Below are 27,901 nucleotides of genomic sequence, written 5' to 3' on the forward strand. Positions count from 1 at the left end.
TCAGTGATAAGTCTGCAGTTTTCTGGCAGGAAATCTAGATGTGCTATTGCAAGTGAAATAGATGTAAAAAGTTTAATACAAAAGTATTAATTGTATAATTATCCATTTATGTACATTTTAATGTTGCTCTACGGCATTTCTTTGCATTCTCATTAAACCTAAGAGTTCACATGTGCTATATTTTAGGCTTACAATAGATGCTGAATGCCAGTTGCAGTTGCACAATTTTCCGATGGATGAGCACTCTTGCCCTCTAGAGTTTTCAAGCTGTGAGTAAAGTATTTTTTTAAAAAAATAATGTTTAGATATTGTTTAAACATAACCAGTTAGGAAATGAATTTGTGTTAGGTTATTTTAATGTGAATGACTCAGAGCTAAGCAAGATATATAAAGATTTCTTAGTCATAGATTGTCAGTGTGGATGTGCATGCTTGAGTGTGTAAGTGAATTTGCTTATCTAAGTGCCTGGATCAATTATTTACTGCACAGAACACAAAGACAAACAATGATTTTTGACTATGGGGCCATTTGTGATTGCTTGAGTCTTCCAGCTATGTTCTATTAGATTAGTTAAAAAATAAGAAGAGAGTCATGATGCAGCCTGATTATGGATACCAATTTGCAGTTTGATTCAGGAGAGAGTGGTCAACTATATAAAATGCAGATAATAGGTCAAGAAGGATTATGATAGAGAAGTGACCTCTGGCTTTGGCAACCTGAAGATGATTTGTAACTTTGCACAATGCAGTCTCAATAGGGTTTTCAGGCCAGATTGCAGTGGGTCCAACAAATTATGGATGTGTACAATATGGAAGAACACAATATGTTCAAGGATTTAAGAGGCAAGAGGTAGAAGGAATAACAGGATGGAAATTTGCAAGACATCAAGGGTCAAGCCTGGCCTTGTAAAGAATAGGCTTGACGCGGACATTTGAATAGAGAAGGCAAAGTTCTAGAAGTCAGTGAGGAATTGAAGATGTGAGAAAGAGCTGGAGTCAGCTCAGCAGCACAGTGTTTTAGTAGAGAAGAAGGCATAGGGTCAAAAAAACATGGGTTGTGAGTGGGGATGACAAGAGAAGTTGGGAGACTTCAGAGACAGTTACAGGTTTAAAAGAGTTAAGGCAGGCAGAAAGGATCTTAGGAAGGAGGAGATTATTTGTGTTAGCAAAGGTGGGAATCTGATTGTGGATGGACTCTACTTTGTTTTGTAAAAAATCAGCAAAGTCCTGAGGAGAGTATATGGTGATCTGTAATTCAGTTGATGAGGGATGCAGATGGGTTTTAAAACATTAATACAAAAATGTTTATTTCATATAAGACTTATAGTTGGTAAATGAGGCTTTATAAGTTTAGAAAATATACTTTTTTACTATATGTAGAAGGACTTACCATAATTTTGATGAACTATTTCTATTTCAATGAAGATGGATACCCAAAGGAAGAAATAATCTATCAATGGAAGCGCAGTTCAGTTGAGGTTGGAGATGTAAGATCATGGAGGCTTTATCAGTTCTCATTTGTTGGATTAAGGAATACAACTGAAGAAGTGAAGACAACATCAGGTGAGGAATTATGAAAGGTATCAAAAGAGCAAGCCTTTTATGAGTCAAATGTTTTAGGATTTTCAGTTCTGTTGGGATGAATGGCAATTTCAAGGTTTATACAAAACCCTAATTATAAGCCACTTTACAATGATTTAAAAATGATCAGAGATTTTTAGTTATTTGTAAATAAAATTACAGTTGGAAGCTGTTTCTGTCTGTCCTGTGTTGTTACCTTCTCAGCTTTCCCAAAGACCAAACCCCAACTCCTATAAAATTTTCCTTCTCAGTCTCAGAACATGCTCTTCTCAATCTTAGAACATACAAGCCATTTTGGGAATTGGGCTGGAAGAAAACTTGCTATATTAGCAAACAAAAATTGTAATTATTTATTAATATGTACATTTTAATATTCCATAGAATTGAATTGTCTTTCCTCATGCAAAACAGGTTTTGGGTGGACACCCCCTTTAAAAATGATATGTTTGATAAAGTGTAATTTAGTTTAGTCCCAATCAATGCCCAATACATGTATTTCAACCATTATTACCGCTGCTTTAGATGGTGTAAACAATTGAAATAAATGACAAGTAGAGCAGAAAGTCTTGAGAAAAAAAAAGTAAAAAAAACTTTGGATGGGGAGGAAAACTTAACAACAATTTTGACAGATGGTATTAAAGAGTGTTAAAGTGATGATGAGTGGTGAAACCACTTTTTTACAGAGTTTATTTTGATAACATGGACATGATTTTTATTTCTAGTATGTGATGATATACATAAATGTATCCAAAATTCAATAAATCAACCAAACCGAAAATACAGTGTTACCTCAGTGCTCCATGGCCCCTGAGCTCCTCCCACCTAACTGTTTCACATAATGAATACCTAATCTGATAATGCATCCAGTGACACAAAACAAATTAGAAAGGAGGAATTCGGAGCCCCTGTTGCACTGAGGTACCTCTGTCCTTTTTATATGCTTTAGTTTTTTTTTTTTTATTTATTTTGTAATCATTTATTGTTGTTTTGTGCACCAAATCAACATTTCATGTATGATACTGCCTACTGGTTGTGTAACTATATTATTGTTATAATACAATAGATTATAATAAAATACATTACTCCAGATCTCACACAATTCTATCACATAAGGAGGCATGAAGAGGTGTATATGCTCCCTATCGGATGTGGGAATTGTGTGAGGGAATCTTCAGTATTTTGGTGACTCTTTATTCTTTGTGCTTTTATGTATTATTAGTATACTACTCAGTATTAGTTTTACAATTATGGGCCCATTTACTAAAAATTTTAAGATATATTCCTATTTTTTCTACATTATAGAAAAAATTGTTAAAATTCCACAAGTCTTTCATGGTTTTCGGTAAATTTCCATGAACAAATTGTATTTTGTGCAAAGAATACAAACATTTCGGAATTCGTTAACGCTTTGGTTACACTTTCATCTGGACTATCTTTTCGCCTGGTTTGATCTGTCAAGTGCCATTGAGTCTTATGGAGGGCTTCCAAAGCCAGAACTGTTTCCGTGGTGCGTGGTGTTTACGAACTTTTCGGCAGGAACATTTTGTGACTTTTGCAAATGCAATTGCGCTATTTTCTTACGAACGATAAAAGCATTGCAGTGACATTTTAGAACTACAGAAATTATTGTGGTTACTTTGAATTTATACCATAACGCATTTCAAAGCTAGAAAAAAACGCATTTTAGTAAATGTGCCCCTTAATATCAGTATTTACTTTTAATATTACAATTAGTTCTTGCAGCATAAGTTGTATGTTTTAGTTTACATTTCCTTTCTGTGTGCAGTTTAGTACGTACCTGTATCTGTGCTTCTTTTCTCAAAGCGTATTTTTACTCTTTTAATTAATATCCAACTCAACAAATCATTATTGCCAAAGGCTGTTGTTGTACAGGGAGGCATTATTGGGATTGGCATTTTGCCAAGTTACAAGGTTGTTGGTATAATTGTTTGTTTGAAAAGCGGTTTTGATCTTTTCCTGCTCTTTTAAAGCACTTCTGGTTGTCTTCCATTATCTCTACCTCTTTCTTAACATGGATTATTGTTATAGGGTTTCATATTAAAATTGATTGTGGGCCAGTTGTAGGCTACAGTACCTTCTGCTAAGGAGCACATAGGGATGATAAGGGCAGGGTATGAGTGCCAAGAAAGCAAAGCAGCAATAGTAGTGATAATAAATAGCTGCACTTTATTATAAACATTATAGCAATGATTATACTTCACCTTTAATGCTGTGATATTATATGAGAAGCCTTAGCTATTTTTTTTCTATTAATATGGTGATGTCCTCTCATTTTCCCTATTAATTAGACAGATAGGGTAATCATTATTTATAGCCAAATGACAAAGAGGGTGCTACAACAACTAATTAGATAATGCCAATAAAAAAAGTTAGATGATGGATATTTTTGTTTCCTGACATTTAATGATAATAGCGGCTATGTCACTTTAAATATTTCTTGAAAAATTGCATTCTGTAAAGAATGCCGCTTGCTTATTATTTCTCATTTGGAAAAGGCATTCATCAGTGTCTTTGAAATTCAATGTGCCTCTGAAGTATAAATCTGAATATAAATGACATTGTACTGTGCAGCGGCGTGTTAAATCCTTCCACAGCGCAGGTGCGCTAAGAAGGGACTTCATATGCAAAGTTCTGCTTAACAAAAATCGATTCATATACATCAAACATTTTTGTGTTTGCATTCAAGGACGCATTAATGAACAGTTTCAAGTGGAGAATGGGGGGCTTGGCGACCTCAAGCAAGCTGCTCACAATCTATTTTTCAAGAAGCAAAATATAGAGCAATAATATCAGGATACTGTTATCTAAAGGATCAGATATTTTAATTATTGCTTGGTTTATTTAAATCCACATAGCCTAATAAAATAGGTAGTTTAGCATTTTCTTGTATTTTTTGTTTGTTTTGTGTTTCCTGATTCATTCAAGGAGAGAATAACGTTGTGAAAAACTATAACCAGAGAGGTGATTTGTATTTCTATTTATATTCTGCAAGTCATCCCTGTGATTCATCTACTTCAGTGCTGTCCAACTTCTGTGGTACCGAGGGGAATTTTTCCGGCCTCCGTGGTGGAGGGCCGATAATGAAAGCTAGTTTTGACCACTCCCCTTTTTAAAACCACACATATGTTATTGCGTGGCCATATTAATGGTGGTAGTACAGCAAAAACCTGCCTACTCTGCCTTTCCTACCCTGCCTGTGTGTGCCATACTCTGCCTGTCCTACTCTGCCTGTCCTACCCTGCCTGTGTCTGCCATACTCTGCCTGTCCTACCTTGCCTCTGTCTGCCATACTCTGCCTGCCCTACCCTGCCTGTGTGCCATACTCTGCCTGCCCTACCCTGCCTGTGTGTGCCATACTCTGCCTGCCCTACCCTGCCTGTCTGTGCCATACTCTGCCTGTCCTATGCTGCCTGTGTGTATGGCACACACAGGCAGCATAAGGCAGGCAGAGTATGGCACACACAGGCAGCCTACAGTGACACAATGCTGGCACTGCTCCTACAGTCTGCACAATAACTATAAATTAAAAAACTTTTTAATTGCAGTACCACCACAGTATATGTTCTTTTTATAGTGTGTAAGGTTTATTTGTGGGTTTCTACTGCTCCTACAGTTTGTCTGAGGTGTAAACAGTTGAAGAATGTGGGTGATTACAGCCTGAGCCTGAGGTGTGAACACTGCAGGGGTTGAACAATGCGGTGATTAAAAGGTGTGAACAACACAGGGGATTACATTTTTAAACAATACAGGGAGTTTACAGCCTGAATCTGAAGTGTTAACCATGCAGGGGGGCCAGTTAATCTCAGTACTGATACCATTTAAAGCTTACATCAAAGCAGACAGACAGGTGGGGGGCCACACAGAGGGGGGCCGCCAGTTGGACAGCACTGATCTACTCTATCTGATAACATTTAACACAAATATCCTTCTATGCAGAGTGGGCACTTATTTAGCCGTGAAAGACATTATGCATTTGTATATATGGTACAACATTATGGTACAGCAAATCTCCTTATATATAAATATAAGCACCTACACTAAAATATGAAAAAAAATAATATCTAATGATTTTACCAAATGGGAACAATCATTAATAGGATTGTATGTCTATATGCATGCTTATAAACAGTGTCAGTATAGGCTTTGCTAGATTCCAGGGCAGTCAATGTATATGGTTAGAGCACTCTGTATAAGCTCTAGTATGACATACTCCTCTAGGACTCAGTGCCAGCTTCTTTCTGTTAAAACACACATTAATATACCTGCCAGCCCTTTGGTGGTTTCGTGTTGTTACCCAAACCCTCGAGACTCATTAGAAATGCTGCCTTCTATTATATCCTGCTAACAGCAGAACTGTCACACTGTAAATAAGTAATAGCTATGCTTTTAAATGTGAAGATAAAGGATTCCTTGTTGGGAATTGTTAGGCAGAAAGCAAGAAGGTATAAATATACACACCCTCACCTTCATACAACTAGCATTAGACTATCATACTACTGCCTTGGAAATTATGGCTGTCAAAGAAATCAATCCATCCCCTATAGAAAGTATTAAGGGAATATGTCATTAATTAGCATGATCTAAGAGTGTGAAAAAAATCTCTTGGATGCAATTGTGGAAGGTGATAGGTGTGGGGTTCGATAACTACACAGATGAGAAGATGGGAAAAAACTGCATCTGGGATTTTTCAAGGGGGTAAAGGTTTTAGGGAGAGCAGAAACTGGTTAAAGGAACTATAATGATATAACTATATTATGAGGTGTGGAGCAATGCACAGAATGGACCAAGATATGGAAAGAAAGTATTTTACAGGGGACAGGAAGAGGAAGAAGTTAAATGAATAGTAACACCACAACCACACACACAAACATATGTTGCTAAGGTTGTTTCTTTATTTAATGCCATGTAACAGTCAGTCACTAATCTTTTTGCTATTTGGGTATTACTTGAATCCTGAGCTATTTACTAGGTTTCCCTTGACACTACGGCCAGTAATGCCATTAGGTAGTAACCTCTCTATTTTCCTCGTAGAGGCCTGGAGCTGCCCAACTAAATAACCTTACTATCTTTTCACTCGTAGAGTAACTATAACAGTTCTAGCTACATTAACTAAATGCACTCCTGTAGATACCACTTAATGAAATAAAGTCCCAAGAATAAGACCTCATGAACATGTGAGTCATTTCCTTTTATACTAGGGAACACCTCCACCTAGTGGGCATTCCTGAACTACAAGGAAAATTTTCTTTAACCTGGAAAGAATATTTCCCAAAGCACATTATTAGGACCACCTTTGGGTCACTTGCTGGCATGCCTGCCTAAAGGGGAACCTAAGTAAAGGGACTTAAATCTTAGGGTTCCTACATAAATATAAAGATAAAGCAGTTAATTAATTTAAATCAGATGCACACATCAAATCTTTATTGTCTAATACAAAAAACTGATAACAAAAATGAAGATTGTTGGAATCACTCAGGCTTCATTTTTACAGTTTGTGTGCTATAAATTGTGTGCTCTCACAGCTATAATCTGTTAACAACTTTCATTTAATTGTGTGGATGTGTTAAATTTTATTCATACATGTGACTCATTACAGTTCAATAAATAGATGTTTTCATTTCAAAAACAACATTTGGAAAAGTATAGACTAGTACTGTGCATTGCTTGTGAGTCATACATATGATTACTTACGGTCTGACTTATTAAAATTCAAGTTTTACCGCAATTCAAATTGTTTTATAAAACTCCCAAATCTGAATTAGGGTTTCCAAAATCTGAAAACTGGATATTTATTAAGTGCAAAAAACTTGATAAACTCGAATGTAAAAGATCGGCATCTAAAAGCTTAGGGGCTGATTTACTAACCCACGAATCCGACCCGAATTGGAAAAGTTCCGACTTGAAAACGAACATTTTGCGACTTTTTCGTATGTTTTGCGATTTTTTCGGATTCTGTACGAATTTTTCGTTACCAATACGATTTTTGCGTAAAAACGCGAGTTTTTCGTATCCATTACGAAAGTTGCGTAAAAAGTTGCGCATTTTTCGTAGCGTTAAAACTTACGCGAAAAGTTGCGCATTTTTCGCGTAAGTTTTAACGCTACGCAAAATGCGCAACTTTTTACGCAACTTTCGTAATGGATAGGAAAACTCGCGTTTTTACGCAAAAATCGTATTGGTAACGAAAAATTCGTAAAGAATCCGAAAAAATCGCAAAACATACGAAAAAATCGCAAAGTACCGATCATTACGAAAAAAACGCAATCGGACTCCATTCGACCCGTTCGTGGGTAAGTAAATCAGCCCCTTAGTGTTTAGTGAGTTGATAAAAAAGATAAGGGGGTAGGACGATCTTTATTATACTTAAGATACTTACTTTGTTTCAAATTAGATAATAAACCAGAAGGGACATCCTTATCTTTGCCTTTGAACAATATATCACCCAGCTTCAAGGGGAACATAATCCTCCTCATTGATTTCAGTTTCACCCAGTATCAAGTTAAACTTAAACACATTATTGTTTTCCAAGAGTGCCAATGGCTGCTGGAGCAATTCCTGTTTGGGAAAAATAAAGAGGATTCATGGAAAATGAACATAAGCTTAAACTCAAATTTTTCACGTTTAAACAATACTTTCACTTGAGATTTTCGAATGTAAACTCAAAATTTTTGTACGAATGATTCAAGCATCATTGGCACTTTATAAATACAGCAATGATCGAGTTTAATTCAAAATTATACCATGTTGAGTTATACGACTTTCGACTTTAAAGTGCCTAGAAAAATAGAAACTTGTTTCTTGGAAAGAGTAATGAAAAATTTAAACTGAATCCTAAATAAGCAAATAGCGTCTTCCTAGAAGGATCAAAGAAAACTAAATATTTAGACCATAGTGAACAGAAAAGGGTACTGAATTTTTTTTGTTTTCAAAATCATAGCAAAGGGCTTCTTGTAAGCTTATTTAACCTAAAAGAGAAGGGAAGGTAAAAACTAAATAAGCTTTATCAAAAAGGTCTATGTAAATACAGCCATAAGCACTCACAGAAATGCTGCACTCAATGCTGCACACATGCTGCACAAAAGAGTCCTCTATAAAAAGAAACACAGGATTTCTTGTCTCCTTTTTTGTAAACATGGTCTTACAGTATCTGACTTCCTCTCTCAGAAAAATCCTTCATTCCCAGGGCCAGAGTCTGCTCAGCTCTCTCATCTCTCCCCTCTCCTGCTCCCCCCTCCCAAAAGAATTCATAAAACTCACTCCCCCACCCTTAGGAATGTGTAATCTGAACTATAACGGCTAGAGCTATACAGCAGGAAGCTATGAAGACCAAGCTAAAATGGCAGCTGCAATCTTTAACAAACAGAGAAAGCTTCTAGGGCTCTTTATTCAGGTATGGTAAAAAGCTTTTTGCAGAATAAATATAGTGTTCTAGGTGGCACTAATGTGGCAAATATATATTGGCAGTAAAAAAACAAAATGACTTTCATTCTCCTTTAAAGAAGATAATAATTCCTTAGTAGAAGGAACATCTTTTTCAATCCAATAAAGTGAAATAGGTTTTCTTGTAGAAAAATAGAAAATATTTTAATCTAGGCTAAATCTAAGAGAGCAAACATCAGATAATGTTTCATCTTTGTTTGTAATTTATGTGAAAGGAAGAATTCAAAATTATTCCATTGTTTGAGAAATAAGTGGGCAGGACCAAAAAGCAAGAAAAATGTTAATATTTTCAGAATTATATTTTGGGCAGACTGAAATAGAATTTCGGAGTCTATCTTTTATCAAACAACAATTATATCAAAAGTAGATTAGTTTAAGATGTCGTAACCTCAAATTTTCAGGATAGAACCTATCATAATTGTTTAGTGAATTGATAAGAACAATAAGGAGGTAGGAAGGTCTTTATTATAGGATACTTACTTTGTCTCAAATTAGATAATAAACCAGAAGGGAAATCATTGTCTTTGCCTTTGAACAATATTTCATTGAAATTATTGAATACAAATGGAGCCATTGTGGAATTTAAAGATTTGTAAAAGGAAGGTAATTGACCACTATCTGGCCCACTATCCTTTTCTTTTTGGAGAAATTTTATCATATTTATAACCTTTTTGTGTTATCAGTTTATTAAAACAATTTAACCTTGTCAGATGAGGGTAATTGAAACTTTTTTTTAAAAAAAATTGTCTTTATGAGATCTATCAGATTGTACTGAATAATAAAGACATTGGAAATAATTCTTTAAAGGAGAAGGAAAGTCATTTTGGCATTTTACTGCCAATAGATTCACCACATTAGTGCCACCCAGAACGCTATATTTATTCTGAAGAAAGCATTACCATACCTGAGTAAACAGCCCTAGAAGCTCCCTCTGTTTGCTAAAGATTGCAGCTGCCATTTTAGCTTTGTCTTCATAGCTTTCTGCTGTAGCTCTAGCTGTTGTAGTACAGATTATACATTCCTAAGGGTGGGGGAGTGAGTTTTATGAATTCTTATGGGAGGGAGGAGCAGGAGAGGAGAGAGAGGAAAGAACTGCACAAACTCTGGCCCAGGAATGAAGGATTTTTCTGAGAGAGGAAGTCAGATACTTAAGAACATGTTTACAAAAAAGGAGACAATAAATGCTGTGTTTCTTTTGATAGAGGACTCAGTGCAGTGTTTCTGTGAGTGCTTATGGCTGTATTTACATAGACCTTTCTGATAAAGCTTACTTATTTTTTACCTTACCCTTTAAAATGTTTACAATATTCAATAAATCATTTGTTATTAATATGTTCTCATCTTTAAGTCTAATAAAGTGGATGTTTTAGACTAACATTTAGAGATAAATAAAAAAACAAAAAAGCTATTAGCAAATAAGTTGTTGAATCTCTAATATCTTTGCAGCATTCCAACTTTATTTGACTTATTTGAATTTATAAGAGTAATCTATTTCAGCTGTGGGAGATTTTTTTCATTTTTAGATATGTCATTTTTTTGTTGTCAAGCTGTAAAAGTTCTGAATTCACTTTTCTTTGCAATCTTTTTTTAAACGTAATTTTCTGTTGTATTATGACTTTCCAGATATCCACAAAAAAACTAAAACTAAAATTATCTATCTAGCAGCTAGCCTTTTCAAGAAATCCGGTTTATCTAGAAGAAAAGATGGCAATCACCCTGGAACAAAGTTGTTTTATTTGATGGGAACAAAAAATATTAATAGATAAAGGGAATGGTTTGAATAATTACTGAATCCTTTTCCCATTTGACTCATTTGATTTTATTAATTACATTATTGGTAACAAATAAATAGTCTATCCTTGTTTCCACCTGATGTGGGTGGGAAAATAAAGTTAAATCTTTCTCAGATGGGTGGAGTTTTCTCCATGCATCATTTAAGCCTGTGTTTTTAAGAAACTATTATTTAATTTGGAGAAACCAAAATTAGAATTAGTAACAGAATTAGTATCATCAATACTGAAATTATCTCACTGAAGTCACCTAAGATGTTTTTTTTTTTGTGATAATTCAATAATATTTACAACTATATGTACTAAAAAGCACTAATTTTGCCCAAGAGCAGTAACCCATAGCAACCAATAAGATGTTTGCTTTTAAACTTATAACCAGTAAATTCTACCTGCATATTGGTTGCTGCTCCTGGGCAAACAGTGCCTTTTATTACATAAACCCCTGAATTAATTGGGTATAGAAAGACTCTTTGCTGGGAGCATACATTGAGATAAAATACCATGTTTTGATAAATCTACCTTGATTATCTTTTTTAGTGTATGCTAATTTTGCATTCTTATTCATTAAAATTGCTACTCCATTGTTCCTTAACTGCTGCTGATACAGCAATTGTACCTACCCAACCAAATACATTTATCACTATCCATTTTATTTAAGTAGGATTCTTGTATAAGAGCAGTTATCTAATTTCAATTTCTTTTTGCAAAATGATTGTATCCATTCATGTTCCAGGAAACAACATTAAGGTTATTGGAATTATGTAACATTTCCCACTAAAAAAATCAAATATTGATAGAGGGGATTGTGGTGTGGGCCCTTTTACAGAGTTTGCTGAAGCTTGTTTGGCAAAGAAAAATGTGGCTTTATTTCTCTGAAGCAGAAGGCAAAAGTGTTATACAGCTCAATACTGCAGAGCAGTCTTTTAAAAGGTCTTTCCTTGCAGACAGCCAAAACCAGACTGACACTTGCTGACTGGGAGTGGCCTTTTATACCCAAGGCTCCCAGCATTCTTTGCAATTTAGTGACATCATGCATTTTAAAATTGAGCAAATATTAATTTCAACAATAATTAAAATTTTTACAAGTACACGTACATAAGAGTCTGTGCAGATTACAACATAAAAGGTAAAAAAGAAAATTCTCATTTAAACAAAGTTTAAGTTCCCAGCTATGCTGATACCTGTGCACAGCTGCCAATCATTAGGACACACCTTTGTGTTTCACCAAACCCAGAAAAAACTGAACAATTTGGAAAACTCAAGTAAAAACTAGTTTAAACTTTGCACTTTTACATTGAAACGTGTTTTGCACATGTTAGTGACAAGTTACAAGTTTTATTCCTAAGAGCACAATTGATGTTTAAATGCTTTAGCATTTCAGATCTGCAAACAGCAGGTTTTCACAATGGCTTTTAATCCTGTTGTTTCCATGTTGGATACAGAAAAAATGTGTTTCATTGCTGAGAATGGTGTAGGACAGACACAAGAAGTGATGTAAAAAGATTGTTTGTAAGAAGGAGATTGTTTTTGTTTGTGCTGGCCAGCAAAGGCAGAAAAGACAGAAAAGAATGAGATTTAAGCAACATGACTCCGTCACAAGGATAATAAAATCATTAGAAATCCAAGGCACTTGCTTATATATCTAAAGGAGGTTATAACTAATTATTTCACTTAGTTAGGAGAGCATAACACTTATGGGAACAATAAACATTAATAAGTATAAACCCAAAACAAAATGTAACTTTTCATTTTCTCAAATAGCTTAAAATCTAGAATTGTAGGAAAGTAGCACATCACTTTCTTTTTTCTTTAGAGATAGAGAATAAACACCTTTCTTCCAAGAAGAGAAATACAAGAAACCCAACCCATTTCAGATTTCCCTGAGGAGAAGAATACCATAGCAAATTTAAAGAATCATATTGTTATCTTGAGTAAATAATTGTCTTTTGGAGACCTGGGTGTTCTTGATCTTTGGGTGGAATCTGTAGGCTTTTTCTTCATGAGCTCTGTTGCTTTTAGAGAGCAAAGTGTTAAAAAGATTTCGTTTTTTCTTGTTGGTTTTGGAACATTAGGTTGAGGAGTTCCAGAATTATATTTATCTAATGGAAGAACAAATTGAAAAGCTTCCATTAGGTTAGTGAAAAGTTTAATGCCAGATGGCAAGGTAACCTTTAACATTGCAGGATAAGTTAAAGAAAAGTGAATGTAAAGTTTAGCTAGTACTTAACATGCATTGGAAAATTCTTTCCACTGTAAAGAGAGAAATTGAGAGTAATTCTGGAAAATAAGTATCTTATTTCCATCAGTGTTGAGGTTATTTTTCCTTCTCTAAGCTCTAAAAATTTGACTATAACTGTTCCTGGTTTTAAATGAAATAGATCCACATAGCTAGGACCAAATTTTGGGGTATAGTCACAGATATAAAAAATGTAGAGAGTTTCTGGAAAGCCAACGTAGCAAAGATTATTCTGTCTGGATCTATTTTCCAAGTCATCCAGCTTGAGTTGCACTTCCTTAATAGGTTTTTCCAGGAATTCAATTATATTCTGGCTATTGATAGAGTCATAAACTGAAAAAATACATGTTTTCCAAGTCCACCATTTTTTTGTTTTGACTCTCCAGTTTCTTGGAGATTAAGTTAAGGTTTAGCTGGAGTTTATCTAAAGATTTCTAAATAATAGAGGATTAAGCAATCTGGAAACATCTGAAGCAATAAGTAAATATTCTTTATTTAGAAAGACTTTAGAAAAGCACACAGATTAAAATAACATTCTGTATTTTCTTCTCTTTTTTATTTTCTATGTATTTATTCGCTTGTATTTTTTACTTACTAGATATTGTTTCTTTTCTCTTTTATTAACAAGGGATCTTTAGAGATGTAGCGAACTGTTCGCCGGTGAACTAATTCGCACGAAAACCGGGTGTTCACAAGTTCGCAAGTTCACAAACTTTTAGCCATGTTCGCAATTTTGGGTTCGCCTTAGCTGGAGCCAAATTTTGACCTCTCACCCCAGAGCCAGCAGATACATGGCAGCCAATCAGGCAGCTCTCCCTCCTGGACCACCCCCGGACCACTCCCTTCCATATATAAACTGAAGCCCAGCAGCCATTTTACATTCTGCCTGTGTGTGCTTGATGAGTTAGCATAGGGAGAGAGCTGTGCAGGGATTTGAGGGACAGTTTAGGTAGCTTTGCTGACTAGTAATCTACTTTCTACTGCTCTGTATGTAGCTGCTGTGGGCAGCTGTCCTGCTGATCTCATCTGCTGTAACCCAATAGTCCTTGTAAAAGCAGTTTATTACACAAGTTTAGGAATGTAGTGTGATTTCTGCCCTTTACAGCACAAAACGCAGTGCTGTGTCAACAACGTATTTTTCAGAGAAATTTTTGCCCTTGATCCCCCTCCGGCATGCCACTGTCCAGGTCGTGGCACCCTTTAAACAACTTTAAAATCAGTTTTCTGGCCAGAAATGGCTTTTCTATGTTTTAAAGTTCACCTTCCCATTGAAGTCTATGGGGTTCGCAAAGTTCGCAAAAGTTCGCACATTTTGGAAGAAGTTCGCGAACGGGTTCGCGAACTTTTTTTGTGAGGTTCGCTACATCTCTAGTGATCTTATTTACAGTCAAGATTAACAGACACTCAAAGCAAGCAAGATATCAGGAGTCACCTAAATAAGTACTTGTCACAAAACAACACCAGACATATTTGTTACTTTTATGTTTTGTCTGTTACTAGAACCACAGATCAATATTAGTTGTGCAGTAAGAATATCTGTTTAACAAATAGCTAAGTCAATATCTTGATAGGTAGGATTTGCTAAATAACTACAAGTTCACTAGAATCAATATTATGGGCGCTTAAGATGTTTTGGAAACAAAGCTTGTAGGTATTAACATTTGTCGTTAGTGTTTCTTAATTGCCGGTGTCTATATGGCATGTCAAACATAGCAAAATAATCTCTTGCAATAAAATAGATTACCTTAATTTTTGTTCTTTCTGAGACTTACCACTTACTAGAAATAGATACAGCTATAGCTTTACATGCAGATTTGTTAGGGCTAACATCTGAGCTGTGTTACCTCGCCTCCATTCTCACAACGTACAACACTGGAAGTCCCTCCAAAAGTATTCTCTTTCTCTCTCCTGTATGAATGAAGGAATAAATGAAACAGTCCCATTTCACTTCAAAGAATTTTCAAAACCAAGAAATTTGGAAGGCAAAATTACATTGTGGTAAAGGTGTTTGTTTTGTTTTTTTTTAATGGTCTGAATGGTGCACTAGGCTTGGTGCAGGCTTCCTAGTCTTATTAACAAACACTTGGCAGTCAAATTCACATGTTAGATGTTCTGGCTGATCATAATGCAGGGATGTGAGAGGAGAGTTGTATGGCAGACAAGTTGATCTTGGAGCAGCAATGTTGCAGGTGTCAGTCTTTATGCAAGATTGTGGTAGACACGTTGATCTTGGTGCTGGGATCTTGCTGGCAAGTCACTCTTGATGCAAGGTTCTGGCAGACACATTGATCTTGGTGCAGGGACAAGTCTATCTAGACGCCTAATTAGTGATGAGCAATTTTTTTCCGCAGGCATGGATTAGCAGCGAATTTCCACATTTCGCTATTGTTTCAAATTATTTTGCGAAACCTCAGTGAAAATTCGCCAGTGGAAAAATTTGTCACGCAGAATTTTTTTGTTGCGTGTCAAATTGGGTGCGGGCGTGGTCGCATATACAAAAGGTGTCACAAAGTGCGGACGACAAAAAAAATAGATGTGGGCGACAAAAAAGACGCCCATGACAAAAAAATCACGTGACATATGCGTTTTGTGAATTTCTTTGCGAATTTTATGGCGAAGCAAAACGGGACAGATTCGCCCATCACTACACCAAGTGCTTTTTATCTGTCGAAACAGACCACATAGCAAATTTAAAGTGTACATTCACCAAAAAACTGCCACTGGCAGGACCTTGCAATTTGCTGCTAATCTACCAGGCAAACAAGTTTGCCCATTCCTTCATTTTCCCTAACCTTGTTTTTTGTAAAGTAATGCTGTCAAAAATGGTCTCCCTAAAGTAAAATGTTCAAGATGTCATTAGCCATATTGTTGTTTCTTGACCTAATGCAAATTATCCTATGTAAAATGTGTTGAGACAGTCAGGCAATTTGATTGATGCAGAGAGCTATTTTCAACTTCTAAAATGCCCTGGCTTTTAGTTTCTAATGATGACAGGATAAATGTTGCCTTTTACCTTTAACTGGTAATTGTGCCTCCAATAAAAATGTATTTTATTTTTCACAAGATATATACAGTACATATTGCAGAGTTCATGCAGTAGAGTAAAATGAGCAATATTTGATTTTAATGGACTTTAAAACTTTAAAGCTTGTTGCATTTAAAATATGTATAATTTGTCACTTGATCCTGACATGGTTAGTCACTTGTTCCCACATACAGCAAAATCATTTCTTCATTAGTTCCAGTTTGTGTTGCAAATAAAAATATTTATCTGAAATGTAATTTCTTATGAGGAAAGCATATATATATATATATATATATATATATATATATATATATATATATATATATATATATACATACATAATGTGGAACCCCTACTTTCATCCATTGTTCAAAACCATGAGCTTATAAATGTTGCAAAGTAGGATTTGGAGCACAACCCCAATGTTTTTACCTACAATGCAACATTTTTTCCTAAAATTCCATTGCAGTTGCCAGGGGTTGTTGGGCTTGATACAGTTGTGTCCAGTTTGCCAAGATGAATGCAACCAAACATACATTTTGTCAAAAAAACAAATGCAATTATCTGAAAATCTGTTTGGCATGATTTGCGGTTTTGGCATACAAGTGCCATCCTTTGGGCCCAAGTGTGATGGGCCTATTAAAACTGGACATGGTAGCTCCTGGGTTCCCCTGCATCAATAGGTTCAGCAGTACTCGATTTAAAGTACAAGGTAAGAATGGCGGAGTGGCACCAATCAGCTATACAGAAGTACAAAGATCACATTTTAATGCAAGTACCGTTGATGATCTCTATGGTCTGGTTACAACTCTAGCTTCTAGGGATAATTACTTTAAGATAATAATCCTACCCATACTTTAGTGTAGATACTGTAGATAGATAGATAGATAGATAGATAGATAGATAGATAGATAGATAGATAGTCTGGTTTCCCCAAAATATTTGTAGCCATATGTTATTGTTTTTGTAAGTATTGGGTTGGTAAGACTTAGGGGCAGATTTATCAAAACACCAATTCGAATCCTGAATGGGAAAAATTCGGATTGAAAACGAAAATTACATGATAATATCGTATTGGCGATCCGAAAGTCACAAAATTTTCGTACCGAATGATTGTAAACAGCGGCAAAACCGATCCGCGCTTAAAAAAAAAGGCTGCGGAAAATACGCTTGGACCGATCGAACGAACGCTCGGATCGTTCGTGAATAAGTAAATGTGCCCCTTAATGTTTTAAAAGGGATGGTACTCTATTTAAATGTCTGTTCTGAGGAAGTGGCTTGGACCCATTAAACATGTAAAATCTATTTTTCTTTTTTATTCTTTCATTATGCATATTTTTTTCATTACAAAATATTTACTCTATAAGTTTGACTGTGAAACTACAGAAATAAAAATCATGGTAAATAAGGACACACTACAGATACTAAATTTAAGAGCAGTGCACATAAGGCATTAGAGCAGTCACGAAGCAGAAATGCATGTTGTGTACCAAATGTTATATTAAACCTTGCTTAAATGCTAAATTGACCTGTGGGAATTTAAGAATAATTCCTAGTACGCTAAAATTAGAACATTTCATATTTTGATTTAGATAGCACTTGGCAACAATTGCATACACTGAATGTAGCTTATCACCATGATTTACAAGGGAAATATCCACTATCCTCTACTGCAAAATATCCACTTTACTGCAGTAAACCCTTAATATTTTTTAATAAATAGGCTTTATTTTTTCGTAGTTGTGTCTCTTATGTTTTTGTAAAACCAGTGGTTTATTAGCGTACTTACCTAACGCACAACCTAACCATGCTTTAGTCCTGTTTTGTGTTTGTGTACAGAACTTTGATACATATCTTGGTTAAAGATACAGAACAAGTTTCCCAGGAAATTATGTGATTTTATTATGCACTTTATCAAATATCTAATTTAGAAAAAGAAGAGGTAACCACTTCCTAAGAATGTTAGGAACAGAAGAGACAGACATTACACTGCACCATACTGTAGATAAGTGTGTGCCCCACATGCAACCTAGTAGGCCATCTTCTTCCCCTTGGACAGATCTGCTCCACATGGAATTATTTTTAGGAGCAGGATGTGCTGCCTTGGCACAGAATTTCTGGGAGGGTGTGGTGATAAAGATACTAATCAAAGTGTTGGACTACGACACCAAGGGTCCACCAAAGAACATAATATAAATGGGCCCACCAGCTCGAGCCCAAATATATTTTCCTCCTGTTGAGTAAAATACTGGTATTCATTAAGTTTTAGAGATTGGGGGGCCGATTCACTAAAGGCCGAAAAAACAAGTGTTATTTTTAGCACGCGCTAAAAATATTATCACTTCTTATATTTGGAGAATTAACGATCGATTCACAAAAAAGACACATGTCTGAATTAAGAAGCAATGTTATTGTCGTTATTTATTTTGCGATGACATATTTTTAAGCAATATTTTAAACCGTGCAATATATTTATGCGTTATTTCGTAGCATGTGATATTAGCGCACGCTATTACGCACATAAACGTTACTTTCTGAAAACTACTGTTCTGAAAATTACCATTTCCCTTAAAACTGGAGGCTGCATCACTCTAGGGCCAACACATACTTGATTCTCTTCTTCAGTGCAAACTCCATCTTGTCACCACAGACACCATCACCAGCTGCAATGTTGTTTAGTAACGCCTACTGCTGGGAGGCGTTACGTCTCACAGTAATTATCGCCACATTTTACACTTTTAATGCTTTAAATATGTCTGTGGATTATGTGTTAGTATTATTTCTATTCGATAATTACCGCAATGCGATGGAAATAACGCTTCGTGATAATTGGGATTATTGTGCATGCAATATGAGTAGTAACGCATGCAAAATTACTTTGATGAATTGGTACTTTATTTAACGAACACTTTTTAACTATGTGTTAAGCGTTGACGACCTTTAGTGAATTGGCCCCTAGATGTTCAAATGTAACTTATTAATATAGCCAACAATACTGTTTTTTAAACAATTTGCTGGCTATATGTCAGTTCAGTGTAAATCTAAGGAAAACATTTTATACATAGAGATATCACAATAAAGTGTGGTAGCTTCCAAATAACACATTCAAAAATAATCCTATATGGGAATCTGTGCTTTCCTGTATGTTTTGTTTGTGGTGTTATTGCTAGTACAAGCTGTGCAAGAGACCAGAGAAATTCAATGGATACAGACAGTTTAAACCTCTCCTGTGCTATTTACAGCTCAGATAATATGGCTGTTGCATTAAAAATGTATTAGTTTTATTAGCTTTTTTTTATTAGCTCCCTGGATTTCCCTCCTTTAGGTTGCTTTTAGATGACTCCCTCTTGTTAGTAGAGAAGGAGACTAAATTATATTTATCTGTTAATAATAACCTGGAAGTAAGCAGCCCACTTCTGTGGGAAGCACATAAAGCACTTTGGGAAGGCCAACACAAAAGAAGGAATAATAATACAACCCATAAGAGTGAAAAATTGATCTACTACTTACGAATAACACTCAGATACATTTTTTTCATGCGCCTTTATTCAGATAAAAGCAAACAATGGGCCACTGACATCAAATCCCTTGCAAATAGCACAGGAATTTGCACTTCACTAGAAATTACTTTATTACCTTAGATAATTTCCTACAAAGTTGAGCCTACCTTCCATGACCTCACAACAAATAACCATGCTGTCTAGCCCTATTGCCACAGAGGAAACAGAAGAGTCTATAAAACAAATAAACATTAAAAAAATCTAAGATTTACCCATTATTACAGAAATGTAGTTATGGTTAAAGTACAGGTATGGGACCTGTTATCAAGAATGCTCAGAACCTGGGGTATACCGGATAAGGGGTTTTTCTGTAATTTAGATCTCCTACCTTGAGTTTACTAAAAACATTATTTAAACAGTAATTAAAGCCAATAGGATTGTTTTGGCTCCAATAATGCAATAATGATTAATTATATCTTAGTTGGGATCAAGTACAGGTACTGTTTTATTATTACAGAGAAAGGGGAATCATTTAACCATTAAATAAACCCAATAGGGCTGTTCTGCCCCCAATAAGGGGTAATTATATCTTAGTTGGGATCAGGCACAAGGTACTGTTTTATTATTACAGAGAAAAGGGAATCATTTAACCATTAAATAAACCCAATAGGGCTGTTCTGCCCCCAATAAGGGGTAATTATATCTTAGTTGGGATCAAGTACAGGTACTGTTTTATTATTACAGAGAAAAGGGAATCATTTAACCATTAAATAAACCCAATAGGACTGTTCTGCCCCCAATAAGGGGTAATTATCTTAGTTGGGATCAAGTACAGGTACTGTTTTATTATTACAGAGAAAAGGGAATCATTTAACCATGAAATAAACCCAATAGGGCTGTTCTGCCCCCAATAAGGGGTAATTATCTTAGTTGGGATCAAGTACAAGTACTGTTTTACTATTACAGAGAAAAAGAAAATCATTTATACAAATGTGAATTATTTAATTAAAATGGATTCTATGGGAGATCACTTTTCCATAATTCAGAACTTTCTGGATAATGGGTTTCCGGATAAGGGGTCCAACACTTGTACTAAAATGTTGATGGTATCACCATTCTCCAACAGACAGAATGCTACATGCTCTATTTTACTTTACACATTATGTTGCCTTTGTAAATAAACCAATGTATTAGTTACCTTGTGGCAGCCCCTGTGAGTGTTTAAGGTGCCTAAACGGGTTAGGTGGGCCAAAAAATGTTTTATAACTATGTTCAGGAATGCCTGATTTATATATAAGTGCACACAATATTAAAGTATAACATTGTCTATAGTCTATATACCCTTCTACTAATTCATAAGCACAGAGGATTACATGAGAATTCTGTCCAATAAATCATTTAGTGATTTAAATTTACATAGTGGCATTTACTTAAGACTAATGAAACCCATATCTTGAATAAACAGAAATGTTTACACAGTGTACAGCATATTCACAGTGCCTTCTGTTGAGTGTCAGAAATGATAGCTTATAAATATGACTTGACTTGCATATTAAATGAACTTGCACTGCTGTCTGCCTACATTGCTCACCATTTCAGCTACATGAAAGAAGCGAGAACATTCATTTCCCGTATCAAACAAGTCAACTGCAGTAAGAACAGCAGCAGAATGTGTGAGCATTTACTCTTTGTAACTATTACAATGTGTATCTTAAAACTTGAATATTTACATTTATCAATTGAAACACGTAGAAGTGAAATTTAAAGAAGAGAATTGGCATGTTTTACTTTATTATAAAAGACTAGCATAACTAAACTTAGCTGAAAAATGAGCAAAATCTTTTCATTTAGGTAATTATTTTTTGACCTGGTTTGGGAGGGTTGGGGGATTTAGGAGCTTCATCTCCAAGGTTACTGGCAAGTTACACAACAAGCAGCTGTTACTAGTAGCACTGTATGGTTACACCCTTAAGGTAATGGTAATGAGGTTGGGGCTATTAATGCCTTTAAAAATGGCTTGGATAACGTCTTGGAACACATACAATATCCAGGGCTGTGATCTTAAGATCTACAGTTAGTTTAGTATAGGTATCTGTACATATATTTAATTATGTGAGGGCACTGATAGGTCTTTATAGATACAGTATGTATTCACTAGGGCAGGGGTGGGCAAACTTTTTGGCTCACGGGCCACATTTACTTACCCCCGGGCTGGACCGGGCCAGGGTGAGCAGGGCCAGGCCAGCGTTACGCCCCCTTCATCTCTTTAATTCCGGCCCGCCAATGACACCAAGTCTCGCGTGATGAGACTTGGCGTCGTCGGCGGGCCGGATTAAAAAGGCCAAGCGGCCGGATGTGGCCCGTGGGCCGTAGTTTGCCCATCCCTGCACTAGGGGGTCATTTGGAGGGGTTGAACTTGATGGACTTTTGTCTTTTTTTCAACCCAAATGATCTATGAAAGTATGTAACCTTGTTTCATTAGCTTTAGAAGGGTAACATAGTGTAAAGAATATGGAATTTTGGTTAAAAAAGTGTCTTGTGTACTCTACAATGTTATTACATTATCCCATTGACTATTATTCTACAAAATAAAAGGAGGGGTGACAATTTAATATTCTTGAATAGGATGCTTAGGTGAAATGTAGGAAACATGATTGTATGAATCTTTGAACATGTTTTATTTTTTAGTTTTAGTATAAGATTATTAATAACATTGGTGAATTAGAAACGTTAGACAAAATCAATAGAATGAGTGATACATGGCCTTTAGATATAGCCAAGTGTAAGCTGTGAGAGGACTAAATGCATAGGACCATCAAAGATATATAGTCAACCAGCCTGCCAAGTGGTATTGAGAATCCCATACATGCAGGAACAAATTCATACATTTTTCCACATACTGATAACTAAAAAAAACTAGAAAATGGGGCAACCAGCAGTTAATAGTGAGCAAATTTTTTTGCCAGGTTTCACCAAAAAATGCCCATAGACTTCAATGGCCTAAAATGGTAAAAAAAAAAGTATGGAAAAAGTCACCATGAAAAAATGTTTGCCATTTCCCAAATGTTGTCACAAAACAAAATGGGACAGATTAATTCTTCACTGCCAGCAGTTAATTCAGGTATTAGATTCTTTTCTATATCTTTTGTGAACAGATTCCAAAGTAACCAGAGTTCTATAGAGAAAAAAAATGATTGCGTTGAATTATGGGATTATTTTGCTAGTCTGGTTTACTTAATAACATTTTACTTATAATTGGCCTAATTCTGTTTGATGAGAAAATCTTTTGGTTTATCAAGTGAAAACTCCATTATGGTCTATAGGAAATCTGGATTGAATTAGAATATGTTTTCTCAAGTCAGATTGAATCTGATCCATATTTGATATATGAAATAGCATATTATGTATGAAATATAGTAAATCCATTATTTAATTTCAGCATAAGCCCCATCTACAGTAGCATGATGGAAATATAGCTGTGTCCTTTCCTGTATCATGGAATCTGGCCCTACTTTCAGTTAAGTTTTGTTCAAAGTTCTTTGGTGCCACAAGCTCTTTATGTTGCTCTTTTTTCCAGATAAGGACATCCTTACATAAAAAAAGGGTCGACATTGTTCCCAGATATTGCTGGTGGTTATGTCTATTTCATAATGTCCAGTTCCTCCTGTGTAGTTTGTATCCAACAGAAGAATCTTTCATCCTTACTGTATGGTCTTCTACAGCCTCTGTCTGTTCCTAATTCCTTGGACCAATATTTCTATATTACACCTACAGTATTCTGGTAGTGATTGACAGGTTTTCCAAGATAGCTTACTTTATCTCATTAAAGAAATTTCTGTTCCTGCTTATGCCAAAATCTTAATTATAGAATTTTTTTGTTTACATTGCATTCATTGCCATTGACTGATTCCCAATTGATTGTTGCCTCCATGTTTTATTGTGGTTTTTGATAACTTTAAGGAAGTAAACTACATTTTTCTTCAGCCTATCATCCTCAGAGTTATGGTGATTGGTTTGGATGTGCATGACTTCATATAGTAAGCTAATCATTTGATAAGATAACGTGCCATAATGTATACAGAAGATGATGGAACATTTGGGCAGACAGTGAAGTAATGCAAATCTTTCACAAGACAGAATCTTCTCTGCTTTTTTCTAATTACAGTTTATAAATTATTGGTTTATCCTGTAAATATAAAATTTTATTTGTAATGTTTGGGGGGGGGGCTGCAACATGTTTAGTATCAGCTCCATTTTGTTTGGTCAAATACGATTGTCTAAACAAATCTCCAACCTATTTTATGAAATAAAACTTTAAGTAATATGTATTCAGGTATTGCTTATACCAGATACAGGTATTTCAAAAAATACATGTTGTTCTTACAAAAGAATGAAGCAAACAGTATTTGTTAAAGTGATACTGACACTAAAAAACGACTGCTCAAAATATGAATGTACATAAAAAGTTGCCTATAGGTCGTGTTGATTGATTTTCACTGAGAGATTTGCTTTTGTAAGTAATTGTTACTTGAAGTTCCTAAACCTGACTGTTTTGCCAGCCTGACTGCCCCTTCTCAGCCTGTCAGTTCTAGCTTCTAATGCTAACGGCCTCCTGCTGGACAAATATGGCAGCCCCCTTATAGGGGAACATGAGGGATCAGACAGGTAATATAAAAGCACTGGGCAAATACCTTTATGGCAAAAATGAAGGTCATGCAAAGACAATGTTATGATAGAGGTAAAAAAAGGTTTAATTTCTGGTGTCAGTATCACTTTAATGTTTTATGGCATTCGTATTTTGTAGTATTACTGGTCCTTTAAAGTGCACTCTTTGCTTACTTACAGGAGATTATGTTGTTATGACAGTATACTTTGATCTAAGCAGAAGAATGGGATATTTCACAATCCAGACATATATTCCATGTACACTTATTGTGGTTTTATCCTGGGTGTCATTTTGGATCAATAAGGATGCAGTTCCAGCCAGGACATCTCTGGGTAAGGAACAGTTATATTATTACTTTTACTTTACTTTTTGCTCTACTTTATTCTCTACTTATTTATTTTATACTTTTTACACTTTTATAAAATCTATGGTGGTATATTTCATTCAAATTAATGCATTTAGATCATGTGTATTTAAGTTATTGCTGTCAATATTCCCATACTACTATCTATGCCATTAATATCTTTACCTAGTATTGTTAATTTCCATATGGAGTGACAACAACAGAATGTGATGTCAGTGCAGCTACGTAGGATCATTTAGGTTAATTTGCTGTTGTCCATGAAAAATGTCTAGTTTGCATGTACTAGGAAAACATGTACTACTTTGTCTGGTATAGAAAAACATGCTTTTTACAAAATGCATCCATTGATGCTTCTCCAACAGATTTTTTTATATTCAATTTTGAAATTTGGCATGGTGTTAGACATATTCTAAGTTTCCCAGGTGCCCTCAGTCATGTGACTCATGGTCTGATAAACTTCAGTCATATTTTATTGCTGCACTGCAAGTTGTAGAGATATTACATCGCTCCCCCCCCCCCACCACCACAGCAGCCAATCACCAGAACAATAGAATGGTAGCAAGATAACAGCTCCCTAAAAAAGCATTGCTAAAAATGCTCCCATGACCCACCTAGTGGTAGATATGAGAATAGCATTCAGTGGTAAAAATCCAAGTCAGGCTCATGACTCCTTTATTTACATTGAGTAGGAGAAACAATAGCTTATCTGAAAGTAGTTCTATTGTGTAGTGCTACATGTAACATTTTACATGTAGAATCACTAGTGAAAGTTGTGTGTTTGCCTCAGAAAGACTATTATAGTTTATATAAACAAATCTGCTGTGTAGCCATGTGGGCAGCCATTCAAAGGAGAAAACAGATAACAGATAAAACAACCTTTTATTCTACAGAGCGTATCTGTTTTCTATGGAACCTGTGCTTTTCTCCTTTTTTCCAGCTTGAATGGCTGTCCCCATGGCTACACAGCTGCTTATTTAAATTTACTATAGTAGTCTCTCTGTAGCAAACACACAACTTTTATTTTTTGGCGTTACTATTCCTATAATAGAGCATTTAAATATGTGGATGGGGTAATCCATGTGCAAATAATTTTCCTATGTAGGGCTACATTTTTGGCTTTCTTTCACTTGCAGGTATCACAACTGTTCTAACAATGACCACTTTGAGTACAATTGCTCGGAAGTCATTACCTAAGGTGTCTTATGTGACAGCTATGGACCTTTTTGTGTCAGTTTGCTTTATTTTTGTGTTTGCTGCTCTTATGGAATATGGAACACTCCATTATTTTGTGAGTAACAGGAAGCCAAGCAAAGACAAGGAAAAAAAGAAGAAAAATCCAGTGAGTATTAAAGAAACTGACAGTTGAATTTCATATGTAGCTTTTTGTTTGTTCATTAGACTTTTGTAAAAACTTGGTTATTAGGAAGACACAAGGATGTACCAGTCAGACTGTACTTTGATATTTGTAACATTCAAATAATATAAATCTAAATTCATGGTGTAGGCCAGAAGTATAAAATAGAAGACAAACATTAAAACTTACCTTTAGGGGGTGCATAATTACAGATATATATGACAGCTTTGATATTTTTTTTTTCTTTTTAGAAATTGGTTCTTCATTAAAAGCTATATAAAGAGGACCATGCTTGGCCACTTTTATGGTCAGCAATTATGCTGTGACATGGATAGACCTAAAATCAACAGTTTAACAAAATATTTTCTCATATATTGATATTCGATTGGAAAAAACATCTACTTTTCAATTGAATTTGTTAGGGGTTTGTGTCCAAATCTGGCAAATGGCTCTTATTATAAAGGATTTGTACCAAACTGTTTGTTAAGTACACTATAATTCTGAGAAAAGATCAAGCTAACAGCCTGTTTTAATGAACACTTGTAGAGTTCATACTTCTAGCGGGTAGGTGGAAAAATAGTTTAGAAAATGTTGACAATCCAAGATAAAAATGCAATATTGTAAGGACATATTCTGTAGGCTGTATCATTGAAAAGACCAATTAACATTCTTTTGTGGTATCCATTGATCAAGTGTTAGTAGCACAGTAGTTTAAAACCGTTGGGTTTGCCCGATAGATAAGATAAAGCTTTCTGCACAAAGCATGATTGGAATGCTTGGTGCATTGTTTCAGGTGTCTTTAGAGTATGCTTGGTGTTTTGACTCTTTTTAACATTAGGCTTTTTTGAGAACTTATTGAGTATTAGGCATAATTGCACTGTGCATTTTTTCACACTCCAGGTAGATTTGAATGCTTTTGATTGCTCTTTATAGCAGTTTTATTTTATTTTTTTGGTTAAAGGCTCCTGGTCTTATGGTGCCAGTGGATTTCTGTGTTATACTCCTGGGAGGCCCTGTCAAATAGTCATTAAAAGGTCAAATGTGCTGTCATATTGTGAAAAAGTATGGGTATTCACAGGGAAAAATGTCAAGCTTCCCAGGTTTCTTTACCTCTTTAGACAAGATATTTAATAGTAGTTTGGAATGACAAACATTACACTTCTTTCTTTCGCCTTGGAAATGTGGCCCTCAGGAATATTTGTGAGGATCAGGAGCAATTTTGCTTTTCCAACCCAAAAGGATTAGGTATACACAGCTAATTCTGATGAATCATGGAGAATACTGGTAACTACTACAATATTATGCATAGATCTAAAAAAAACTTTTATTTTTCACGATTCAGATTTTTTTGGTGCTAAAAATGTTTTCAGTTATCCTGCGACAAGTCAGAAAAGTTGTAGTTTTCACAACATTTCTGTGATTTTTTTTCCTGCACATGCTTTTTCAGTTCAGATTTTTTGATAAATATCTAACATTCATGGAAATTGGTTTATTCGAAGTTTAAAAAAAACAAAAAGTGACAAATATATGAGTTTTAGTTAATCTGCCTCCAAGGCTTACAGTTTAGACGTATTCAACATGGGCTATCCGATATTGTGGATACGATGTTACAGTCTAGACAACCTTTTACTAACAAATGATAAATCATTTAGATGTCTGACAATGCCCATTATTTGTCCTTTTGTGCACTATACATTTTCTTAACAATTTTTCAAATTGTTTTAGTTTAAATTCTGGTTTATCTTTAGTTAAAATGCTAATAAGCATTTAATATAATCAGATTTAATTGTAACATATCAACATATTGTTACCTTGCTGACTGTCCCCATTTCCACTGTTTAGGCTATGCTGAAATATTAAGATGTTTGCCCAAAACACTAACATGGTGTGTTTTATTTTTATTTGTTTTATGTACAGATATTTAG

At 35.2% G+C, this 27,901-nt stretch overlaps 1 protein-coding gene across 2 annotated transcripts in view; it reads left to right on the forward strand.

Moving 5' to 3' along the window:
* The window catches only part of gabrg2 (gamma-aminobutyric acid (GABA) A receptor, gamma 2), a 66,003-nt gene that overhangs the window by 31,736 nt on the left and 6,366 nt on the right, over positions 1–27,901 (forward strand). For both annotated transcript variants that reach the window (XM_031898735.1, XM_004912779.4), the window contains exons 5-8: positions 187–269; positions 1,425–1,562; positions 24,438–24,590; positions 25,756–25,961. In XM_031898735.1, the coding sequence (XP_031754595.1) occupies positions 187–269; positions 1,425–1,562; positions 24,438–24,590; positions 25,756–25,961 (580 nt within the window). The remainder of the gene's footprint in view (positions 1–186; positions 270–1,424; positions 1,563–24,437; positions 24,591–25,755; positions 25,962–27,901) is intronic.

This window comes from Xenopus tropicalis, chromosome 3, assembly GCF_000004195.4.
Source record: "Xenopus tropicalis strain Nigerian chromosome 3, UCB_Xtro_10.0, whole genome shotgun sequence".
NCBI lineage: Eukaryota > Metazoa > Chordata > Amphibia > Anura > Pipidae > Xenopus > Xenopus tropicalis.